Below are 12202 nucleotides of genomic sequence, written 5' to 3' on the forward strand. Positions count from 1 at the left end.
TTTAAGATTACCTTGAACCATAAATTCACCTTAACTTTGTTTTGCTACCACTAGGCATTAATAGGTGCTGTATATTGAGATGACAATGGCTAAACTACGTTCGAATTGATATTGGGAAAAGCAAACAAACCACAGGAACAAAAACCCTTTATCTTTCTATGTACATCATAAGCCAGAGGCAGAATTTAAGTTACTATTTATGGAAGTGAGGATCGAATGCCTAGTACTGCAGATGATAAAAATTCACCCAAACTCTTATCTAACAACTCTACTTTCCTTATTAGTCCATGTTAATTTTAAATACACTTCTTGAAAAAAATATGGTTGTCAGCCCTTTTTTTTTTTTTTTCTTTTCTTCTTTCTACTAATTATCTCGGACCTTTCCTGTTAACAGTATTCTAACAGGATCTGGTGGAATAATTATGAACCAGTCTTCATAGAAACTGGTTAAAAATTTAATTATTTTTGGTGAAAACCAGTCTTTGTCTCATATTCCAATATCACCATCATTTTCCTTATAGCCCAAATCAAAATGCCACTGTCTTTAGTTCAAAATTCTTTGCCCTAAAACGTCTTCCTATTCTAAACTGCAAGCATTTATTTCCAGAGAGGCCTGATGTCGGCACTAACCACAGTCACACATTGTGTGACGGTTCAGTCATTGTGATGACAGTTTTATCGCAAAAACAGGACAAGTGTTTTGGTCTCTCATGATACTAACATTGATGAGATAAAACACATATACTTTTTATCAATGTGTGCAAATTGAATTGTGAATTGGATGCCCTTGTTTGAAATTGTCGTATGAAATCTGGAACATATTTAGTAAAGTAATGTCTACAAATTTGACTGGGAGAGAATTTTATAAGCATTTTTTTAAATCTTGCTGTCTCTATAAAAGCTACTTTCACAAGACAAGTTTCACCGAAGTTGTTGGCTTCCAGGTGCCATCTCTGGTCAGACTTGAAGATTGTCACGTTGAGAGATCCATGCTACAGCCAGCAGCATGTCACTGCTTTCACTCCGTAGACTTCCCTGTGTGATCCCCAGCCAGGAACTCAGAGTTTTTGAGCCTCTTTTTAATAAGTAAATTCATAATCACATTCCCAACTGCAGGAGTGTGACAGTGGGTCTGGGGGGAATGGGAGTAGTAAGTTCACTTTATTTTTTATCTAGGTAAATATGTGCACACTTTTTTAAAAATCAAATATTACTAAAAGATATGTAATACAAAAGTTTTTGTTCTCCATGTCTCTCCATTGCTGGATCCTGATCTCCAGGTGCAATTATTTAATTCTTTGAGCTGGTTCTTCCCATACTTACTCCATTCTCTTACATAATATGATTATACTGTGAATGCTCAATCTATCACTTTTAGGTATTATGTCTTGACTCTGTCGTATGATGATTGAAGGGTTATATTTCTATTCACCCATATCCACTTTCCCTCCTGCTTGCCATTCACCCCGTACAGTTTTATCAAAATTGTTTGCTAAGTAAGAAGTCTCAATTTACATTACTAAAGTTGTGTCAGAATTGATCGCTGATGAGTCATAGAGTCATTTGTGATATGCTTCCTTTTTTATAACAAAGTTAATAATGACCATTTGGTTTTGGTTTTATTCATTGTCTTTGCTTTCTGTTTATCTATTGCTATGTTTTTTCCAGTTGATTCTGAAGATTTCTTAGCACATGAACAACTTTTCCAAATGCTCAGTTACTGCCAAGTTTGTCGTGTCCAATCTGGACTGGCAGATCTTTAACCTGAAACACTGCTAGGGTTCTGCAATTTCCCGTATTCCTGGGCAGTTTGAGCCACAATTTCTTGTATCCCATCTTAATCCTATTTTTCCTTCTTTTTTGTTTCTAAGTCATAGTTTTTTCTCTCATTTGCTCAAGAATACTTTCCGTCAGCATGGAATTTTTTTTTAAGTCCAGAAATTTATAATTTTAGGTGGTTAATGACTTAACTAGAGATGGAACTCTAAGCTGAATCATTTTTCCTTCAAATTTGAAAGACATTGACTGACAATCAAACATGCTGTTGAGAAGTCTCAAACAGTTATTATTCTTTTTATGTAACTTTTTTTTTTCTCCTTTCTAGAAACATCTAAGATTTCTCTTTATTCCCTGCTATTCTCAAATTTGTTATGTTTCTAGATCTAGGTCTTTTTTATTTATTGTTCTAAGCAATCCAAGTACTCATGTCTTTCAATTCTGAAACAATTTCTCATATATTCTTTGCTCATTTCTTCTCCTCAGTTGTCTCTATTGTCTCTCTCTCTGGAATTCTTATGAACTGGATATCTGCTCCCATTGTTTTTTTATTTTTTTCCCCTATGATTTTCTATCTGGGAGTGGATAGAATTGTAACGTCTGGGGGATTTTCTCAATTGTTCATTCTAACACATCTATTATAACTTAATTTTTTTTTTTGTTTTGTTTTGTTTTTTTTTGTTATAGGGGCACTTGGGTGGCTCAGTCGGTTAAGTGTCCGACTTCGGCTCAGGTCATGATCTCATGGTTTATGGGTTCCAGCCCTGAATCAGGCTCCATGCTGACAGCTCAGAGCCTGGAGCCTGGTTTGGATTCTGTGTCTCCTCTCTCGGCTCCTCCCCTGCTTGTGCTCTCTCTCTCTCTCTCTCTCAAAAATAAATAAACATTAAAAAAAAATTTTGCTATCAAATATTTTGAATATCTGCAAATTTCACCATTTTCAAAGTATCCTTTGTGTGTGTGTGTGTGTGTTTTATAGATGCATGATCTTCTCTATTGCTTTGAAGACACTGATTATAGTTTTTATGTGTCTGTGTTTTTATACATATTCTTATTTGTGCATTTTCTGTTTTCTCCATTTGTCTTTCTCCTGTTTGTTTTGGTCTCTGTTTTGCATCTAAGTTTTTAAGCTTTATAAGGAATCTTCTAAACTTTCATTAAATGTCTGCTGATCTTTTGCTACGTATTGATAAGGGACTCAAATGCTTATTGGAAATCGCATGGGAAATCCTTATCAACTGTTGGGTTCACAGGAGGGTGATTGGCTGAGGTTCTCACATTTTATAGGAAGTTCCCTGAAGGTCAGTAAAACAATTCTTTTATTTGGGGCTATTCAGTGTTTCCAGAGAATAATCTTCAAATTGAATATATACCCTTGAGTGTCTTCCTTTTACATATCACAATATTGTTTTCTGATTTACCAAACCTGGAAAACTTTTCCAGTTGTAACATATTCCCCAGTACCATTACCTTGTCAGTTTCCTAAGCTCGACACGTGGAGGTTATTTTTATTTCAGAAACTATACACATCCTTTAGGACATGCAGATATTCTGGTTCTCTCTTCTTGTTACTGGCTCAACATTTTTACTCTTTATTCCAATTTCTGTACTGGCTTAGGCTCTTATCACCTTATGTCAATTCTTTTACTCATCACAGTAAATGCAGTCCCTCATCCTTCACATCTGTGTTACAAAGAGCTACCGGGAAAAAAATCAGTCCTCAAACATCTTTTTATTTTAATTGATCCGAATTTGGAAATAAATCCTGTACAAACTCTCTGCTTTGCTTTCCAGATTTTCCCCCTTTGCTCATCAGTCTGTAATAAAACTTCTTTACTTCAGCTAAACAGAATTTGTTTTCTCTGTTCAACCAAAAGAGGGCCATTCTTGCTTCCTTTCTTTTCCTGTATGTTTCTTCTTCCACACAAACTGTTCCATGCCTTTCGTGCTTGAACTTCGGGGTTATCTGGCTTCTTTCAGAATACAGCCAAAACCCTGCTTGTCTCTGGGGCTTTTCTCATAGGTGATAGCTGACTATTCAATTCCTTTACTTGCTCTTTCACACAGATTTTATATTCATATCTGCATATCTGGGGTTGAAAATTCCTTTAATCATTCACATTGTGTCACTTATTTTAAGTCAGCCTGGTGGCCTGCACATCTGCACAAAAAGAGCACCCGGTAAATGATTCTTCTCATACCATGCTTTCAATAAGCATACTAGACAAAACTGAGTATATCAGAATAGTAAGATTCTTAAGTTGTACACTCCTTATGATATTTTGTATATTTTAAATTCTTACTCTACACATTCTCTTAGTATTTTCATCTGCCTTTGCTATTGTGTCCCCTCTATAAACAGTAAGCTCGTTCATTGTAGAGAATGTCTCTGTCTCCTTTTTCCTTTATTAACCCCTGTTATGTCATGTACAGTATTTGATATATAGCATACTAGAGATTCCTTTTTTAGCTCAGTGACTCTGTGTTACATTATCTAAATTTTTACATGTCAGATTTATATTTTTATATGAAATTCCAACTGTCATTTTTAAATTGTAGAAATTCCACAAAGTATTATAAAGTAGTTACAAACATTAACTTCCTAGAAATTGTATTTTATATTAAAAGATCTCACTTGGCATCCCAAAGCCCTGGCTTCCCAAAGTATACTTACTAAGTAGGCCACAGAGATAAAATGCATGTATTAGCAAAGGCCTATCTTGCATTTTAACATTCTAGAACTATAAGGAATGGCAGGATTATGCTAGCAATTTGGACATGAGGAAACTGAGGCCCAAGCTCATGTGGGTGGATAGCTCAGCAGAAGCCAGGTCTCTCAACTTTCCTACTGATACTGGCTTGCCTGCATTCTGCCAGGATGCTCTATATAAAATACAATGTTTTTTATTCCATAACATCTTAGTAGGCAATGTGCAAAATGTACAGCAGGTTTTTCTTTGGACTTGTAGAAAGTAATGTCAAAAATTATGGGTAGTTTCAAAGCCAGGACTTGAATTGCTTTGTTATTTAAAATATGAATGGGGGCTGGCACCTGGGTGGCTCATTTCGCACCTGACTTTGGCTCAGGTCATGATCTTGCAGTTTATGAGTTCTAGCCCCACATCGGGCTCTGTGCTGACAGCTCAGAGCCTGGAGCCTGCTTCGGATTCTGTGTCTCCCTCTCTCTTTGCCCTTCCCCTGCTCACACTCTGTCTCACTCTCTCACAAATATACATTAAAAAATGTTTAGGGGCACCTGGGTGGCTCAGTTGGTTGGGCGTCTAACTTTGGCTCAGGTCATGATCTCATGGTTTGTGAGTTCAGGCCCTGCGCTGGTCTCTGTGCTGACAGAGCCTGCTTTGGCTTCTGTGTCTTCTTCTCTCTCTGCCCCTCCCCACTCATGCTCTGTATCTCTCTCCTTCAGATATAAATAAACATTAAGAACATTTTTTAAAAATGTTAATTATGAAATGGGGGAGTAGGGAGTTCCAGGGACTGCAAGCAAGTAACGATTGAAGATGTTCTAAATTGTCATAGCTGAGGAAAACAAGCAAAAAATACTCTTGTTGACATTAAATGACAAATTTTGCTTAGTGGATTTATATATTGTCCTTAATCTTTTAACAGCAAAATTAAAATTTTCCCATTTTGATTCTTTTCCAGCTACATGTGGTCGTTTGAGAAAGCTCACCTCAGCATGGTTCAGATAATCACAGGACAACTTGTTGAGTCTTTTGATGAAGAATTTAGAACTCTTTATGCCAGATCCTGTGTCCCCAGTCCATTCGCCCAGGAAGAATCAGCAAGGGTGAAGCATGGCAAATCACTCTGGGAGAATGGCACCTACCAGCGTTCAGTTTCTTCACTAGCTTCTGTTTCCAGCCAAAGAAACCTTTTTGGCAGACAGGACAAAATTCACAAACTAGACTCTAGTTACTTCAAAAACAGAGGGATATACACTCTAAATGAACATGACAAATATAGCATAAGAAATCATGGCTACAAGCCTCATTTTATTCCAAATTTTAATGGTCCAAATACAGTCCGTCAGTATCAATCCAGTCAAATAAATGAAAATTGGAAGAGGCATAGTTATGCTGGAGAACAGCCAGAAACAACACCATACCTGCTGCTTAACAGGGCTCTGAATCGAAACATCAATCCTCCAGGTAATTGGAAAAAGCCTTCGGATAGTCTGAGTGTGGCGTCCTCATCACGAGGCGGCTATGCAGGTCACCGTAATACACCTGCCCAGAGTTTTGCTGATCGGCTTGCCCAGAGAAAAACAACAAATCTCGCAGAAAGGAACTCAAATGTGCGGCGGTCTTTTAACGGGACAGATAATCATATTCGATTTTTGCAACAACGAATGCCAACCCTTGAACATACCACAAAGTCGTTCTTGCGTAACTGGAGAATCGAATCCTACTTAAATGATCATTCAGAAGCTGCACCTGATTCAAATGGATCGGCTCTAGGTGACCGGTTTGAGGGCTACGAAAGTTCTGAAAATTTGAAAGCCAACGCCCTTTATACTCATTCTCGGCTTCGTTCCTCTTTTGTGTTTAAACCCACTTTACCTGAGCAGCAGGAAGTTAACAGTTGTACAACCGGCTCCTCAAATTCAACTGTCGTCGGTTCCCAGGGAAGCGACACACCTAAGGAGGTCTTGGACACCCCTACGAGTGTACAGCATGTGACAGACAAGCCCTTGCCGGAATCAACTCCGAAGCTCCCATTGCAGTCGGAGGCACCCAAAATGCACACCTTGCAGGTTCCCGAAAACCACTCAGCTGTCTTACATCAAACTACAAATGGCCATCCAGAGTCAAACAACTATTTATATACATCCTTGTGTGTAAATAAGCAGACAGAAAATCCAAAGAATCAACAAAATGAGAATCTGCTCAAAAGGCGAAGTTTTCCATTCTTTGACCACTCAAAAGCCAATTTAGATCACGGACACAGTAAGCATTATGTATATAGTACACTCACCAGGAGTCGAGTTAGACAACCAGAAAAACCCAAAGAGGATTTGCTGAAAAGTTCTAAGAGCATGCACAATGTGACTCAGAGCGCGGAAGAGGACAGGGAGGTCATCAAGAGAGACCCTCCGAGTGGCACTACCACCAAGTCAATTTCCATTGCTGCTTTGCTTGAAATGAATAAAGATGAACCTAGCAAAGAACTGACTTCAAAAAAGGAAGTTAAAGGTTCGCCAAGTTTTTTGAAAAAGGGGTCTCAGAAGTTAAGGTCATTACTTAGCCTTACCCCAGAAAAGAAAGAAAATCTATCCAAAAATAAAGCACCTGCCTTTTATAGAATGTGTAGCAGTTCTGACACGTTAGTTTCTGAGGCTGAAGAGAATCAAAAACCAAAGAAGTCAGAGCCAAAAATTGATTCATCTCCCAGAAGAAAGCGTTCTTCCTCATCAAACTCTCAAGGCAGTATTCACAAGAGTAAGGAAGATGTAACAGTTAGCCCATCCCAGGGGATCAGTTCTCCATCCGAGGAAGGTAGTAAAACAATACCTTCTTCAGGTCCAGTTGAGAACAAGTTCTTGGAAAGGGCAGGTGATGCTTCTGCCCCTAGATTTAACACCGAACAGATCCAATACCGAGATTCAAAGGAGATTAATACAGTTCTTGCTCCTGAAAGAAAACCAGCTTCTTCTCCAAGACCAAAGCCCAATGAGCTTCTAAGATCTCACTCAACTGACAGGCGCGTTTACAGTCGTTTTGAGCCACTTTATAAGATTGAAAGCTCTATTCAGCCTGCAAGCAACCTGCCAAATACTGGTGTGCATCGCCCAGAAATAAAATCCACAACTGTGGGCAATAGTTATGGCAGGTCCAGCCCACTGCTTAATTACAATACTGGTGTATATCACTCATACCAGCCAAATGAAAACAAGTTCCGAGGATTTATGCAGAAGTTTGGAAACTTCATACACAAAAATAAGTGAAATACTGTAACTTCAAATAGTTTTAAAAATACAAATGACTGTAACTATAAATATTTGTCCAAAGAACCCTGTGGATGGTTTTTGTAACATGCCAATAGATTTCTATAGGGACAGAGTTTGGGGGTATGATGTAAATGTTTACCAGTGTACTAATGTATACAGTAAAGTTCTGTGTGATAAAGTTAGTTGTACTTAATTGCAGTGTAGATGGAATGTCTCTATACAACATGACTTTTAAATGGTAGTGGTAAAAAAAAATGTAATTGTTTTCTTCGGACTGAAGATCTACTTAGGTCTCAAAATAGAAACTTTAGTGGAGAGATGGTGTATGGATTTTAAGCATTCATTCTAAAGCCTTTCCCTTGAAAAAAGGATCATTATACTCTCAATGGCCCTTTATAATATATCTTTATGGGTTCTCATATCTTCACATTATGAGAAAATAGGACAAAGCCTTTTTGGGTTTTAATTATCTTTAAATTCTACAGGGTAACTTGTTATATTTTATTAGTGTTTTATTAATTTTCCTGTGGAACATATGCAACTGGTTGGGCAGCAGCAGTACAATTTAAGTTATATAGCTCAGCACATCTTTCATTTTAACTGAGGTGTTTGCAGACTCTCAGCCTCATATAGTACATGGTAGGAATTTCTTTTCCTAATTTTTTGAAAACCATCCAGGTTGTCTTTCTTTCCACTCTGGACCAAGGGAGCCTATATTCCACTCACCAGTCAGCTGCTGAACTTTTGTAACCATTCCTTCTTTGAAACTTAGAGCAAGCAATAGATATTTGGGAAACTTGAATTGTAAACTTCTGCCTAAATTTTTATCTTGGATTAGTATGGCAATGCTTAGTGTTTTGCTTACAAAAATCCATGATCTTTTTTACGCTGTGCCAAATACAATATGACTGTGTACTGTTTTCATAAAAGTTCTGTGATGAAACTGAGAATTGGTATCTGGCCCATTTCTTCCATGACAGTCGAGCCTGGTTGAAAGTTTTAAATCCTTCGATATCTTAATCTGATGATGATATTTACATCAGAAGATACCTTTTGCCTTTCTTAGAGTAATGAAATTAAAGGCCCACATCCATTAAAGAGATTTAACTTGACTTTACTTCATCCACAAAGTACAGAATTCAAGAAACAATGGATCATTTGAGAAGTGTGAAGTGTTTCTATAAGACTTTAAATATATTATTTAACAGCTTCTGAGCTGCAGTGTGGCCAATATGTTGTTTTAAAAATTCAAGACTAAGTTAAATAATGTCTATGTCATTAAATTAAAAGAACAGCCTTAAAATGTCAGCCATTAAAATAATTGTCCATAGTATTAAAATACCATGATAAGAACATGACAAGAGAAAACATGACAGTAGGGAAAATAAAACCTAACATTTATTGAGCACTTTTATAGAACCTATAGTTCCCACAACAATTATTTTGCGGTACCTTTGTCCTCATTATTTGTAGGTGATGATTGAGGTGATAAATGAGAGGTAAGGCCCCTAACTCACACAGTTAAAAGGTAATGGTGCTAAAGTGTCTAACATGCAGTCATATCCCTCCCAAATGTGTTCAATATTGGCCTCACCTGAACTATTGAGAATCAAATGAGAGAATGTTTATATTTTCTGATTCAACAGTAATCCGCTAAGAAAGGTTTACTTGAATTCCACTGGACAACAAGGACACGCAGGGGCTTAAAATAATCATAGTAGGTGAGATAGGGAATGAAATCGACATTAATTTCCGATTGTAACTTAGCCGGCCAGGTTTAATTGCTAGGCCACCATTTTGATCTTGTGCTGGTTAACCTGTGACAACAAAAAGAAGGAAAAGGAACTCTAAGTGAATTTAACCTGTGTTTGTGCTAGGGAAAGCAGTCCATTGGGTTAGGAAGCTGGGCAGGGAATGGAACTCAATGTTAAATATATGATCCCCTTAACTCTTGACAATGGCCCTGTGAAGTACGTACATCCTTTTTTGCAAATGAGAAAACTAGTCCTCAGAGAAGTTACAAAATCTTCCAAGAGTTGCATGGCTCTGAATTGGTATAACTGGGTTTAAACACAAAAGCCTGTAGTTTTAATACCTTTTTTTTTTTCTTTTTGAGAGAAAGTGACCAGGGGAGGGATACAAGGGGGAGTTGGCCAGAGGACCGAAGCTGGGTCTATGCTGACAGCGGCAAGCCCGATGTGGGGCTCGAACTCATGAACTGCAAGATCATGAACTGAGCCAAAGTCGGACGCTCAACCAACTGAGCCACCTAGGTGCCCCCTGTAGGTTTGGTACTATACCTTACCATACCTTGTTGGCTTCTACTCCACCATGATTGAGGAACCTTTCCTGAAAGTTGTCTCTCTCCTTTGCTCTATCTTTACAAATTGTAGAAATATACCAGTAACTGTACAGCAATACCATTTTAGAAACACAAATCCAGAATATAAACTCAGTTTAACATTATTCATAAAAGTGGGTTTTAAGACTCATAATCTTATTGTTATAAGAGTCCCATTGTTTTGGAAAGCTGTGTAATAGATTGGAAATTTAGCACAGTTCCTAATAAATTAATATCATAAAAATAAAATTGAGAAGGAAAGTTATTTTTCTTTCTTGAAAAATAATAACAGGAAAAGTAGCCAGTTGTATTTACAAAAATACTGTTGTATTTACAAAAATTTTGCATTTTTTAAATGACCTTTGGAATGTGCATTTCCTTATAATCAGATAAATTCAGTTGCAATGAAAAAAACCTAATTGCTAGTGGGTTAGTTTTCAGAATCCTCTGGCAATTGTATAATCTTCATATATTAGTATAAAATTATTAAAAATCATTAGAATTGGAGTCCAGTGAATGAAAGAGATTTTTCATTTTGCTCTTAGAAAGTCATTTTTGTAATTATGAACCATGGTCCTTTACCCACTCACCAAAGGCAGAACCCATAGCTAACCAAACCAAATTGACTTTAATATTACCCATTCTTTGTCTCTTAGATGGGGCAAGGGGATAATGGGCTAAGGGGATAATGGGCTAATTGTCTTTAGGCAGCTCTGAAATTGGAGTCCCTAAAATGTAGAGCAAGATAACTTTGAAGCTGAAATTGCATAGACTAGTTTTAATCATGTTTAATTACAAGCAAAAGCTTGTTGCTTTTTTGTACAGCCACTGCCATCATTTCTGGAAGCATAGATAGCTTTTAAATAGTCCCTGAATCGCTCCTCTCCCTAGTGGAATTGAGAAGTGCAGGGTGCTTTATTTCATCTACCTGTGACAAGTAGCTTGGGCTTTTGCACAGATTTATATTCTTCTACCTTTTTTTCCCCTTTTATTTATTTATTTTTTCCTCCAGAAACATCTGTATTTCAGAATCTATACTTTCCAAAGTTTCTGTGGCTGAGAAATTCCTCAGGGTTAAGACTAAGCACGTAATACTTCAGATAATTTACTCAAGAGTTTAAGTTTTAAACAGACACTATCCAACTTTATGGATATAATCATTTCAAGCAAAACACTTTTTCTCCCCATGTCAATATTGGTGGAAAGATAATGGCACTTAGATGTACTTTCATATTACAGTTTGGTAAGGCAGTTTTTACTCTCTACATCGTATATTAGTTTGTACACAGAAACTCAAAAAGATAGGTACAATTTCAAGGTAGTTTTGGGCAGATGTCTTCAGAATAGTTGAAGTGCCTACATCCTGAACATGCTGGTATCTCTCTACTATTATGATTGGGATTAGCCACATTTCTAATGTGGTGTGTTGAGTGATGGGTATATGTTGGCAGTCTACTTTTTATGGAAGCAAATGACCTTGTTTAACCAAGACGACATCTAGTGTGATCTAGATAAGCAAGGAAGAAGTTGAACTCTGGCTACATTCAACTTTAACTTTACTTCAGATTATCCAGTTATTCAACTCTTATTCCACAGATACTTGTCTTTCGTGAATATCTGTTAACTCAATGTGACTGGCCAAGGGGTGTAAAGAAGAGTCTTTGTTTCACATTAACTACATGTGATACTGTTTGAAAAAAAGTTTGTCTTAATAGTCAGTTTGGTTCTAGAATACTTAAAATTAAAAGGATGAAATTATAAACCAAAGAGTCAATTTTTGTATACATAAATGTTATCAAAGAAGTATTCTTCCAAATTAGCCTGGTTTTAGATCTAATAAATAAATATTAACTAATTTTGTACAAACATCAATATACTGTATGTTGTTTGTTTTTTATCTTCAGATATATATGCATTTCTCCATTTAAGTACACGTTTTCACTTGGCTTTATATCATGAATTTAAATTTATGCACATTTTAATGTTTATGAATTTTTAAATAATATCTTAAACACTTTAGGTTTTATTTTTGATTAGCAATTATATTTCATACAATAATTTATCCATATTTGATATCCAGTGACAATACTCTCCCTTAAGCACAATATCATATACAT

At 36.7% G+C, this 12202-nt stretch overlaps 1 protein-coding gene across 2 annotated transcripts in view; it reads left to right on the top strand.

Annotated features, from left to right (window-relative positions):
* The window catches only part of SACK1B (scaffolding CK1 anchoring protein B), a 90293-nt gene extending 78388 nt beyond the window's left edge, over positions 1–11905 (top strand). For both annotated transcript variants that reach the window (XM_060615780.3, XM_060615781.3), the window contains exon 5: positions 5440–11905. In XM_060615780.3, the coding sequence (XP_060471763.1) occupies positions 5440–7741 (2302 nt within the window). In that variant the 3' untranslated portion in view covers positions 7742–11905. The remainder of the gene's footprint in view (positions 1–5439) is intronic.
* Positions 11906–12202: the final 297 nt, after the last annotated feature.

The sequence above is a fragment of the Panthera onca genome, chromosome B2 (assembly GCF_046562875.1).
Source record: "Panthera onca isolate mPanOnc1 chromosome B2, mPanOnc1 haplotype 2, whole genome shotgun sequence".
NCBI classification, from domain to species: domain Eukaryota; kingdom Metazoa; phylum Chordata; class Mammalia; order Carnivora; family Felidae; genus Panthera; species Panthera onca.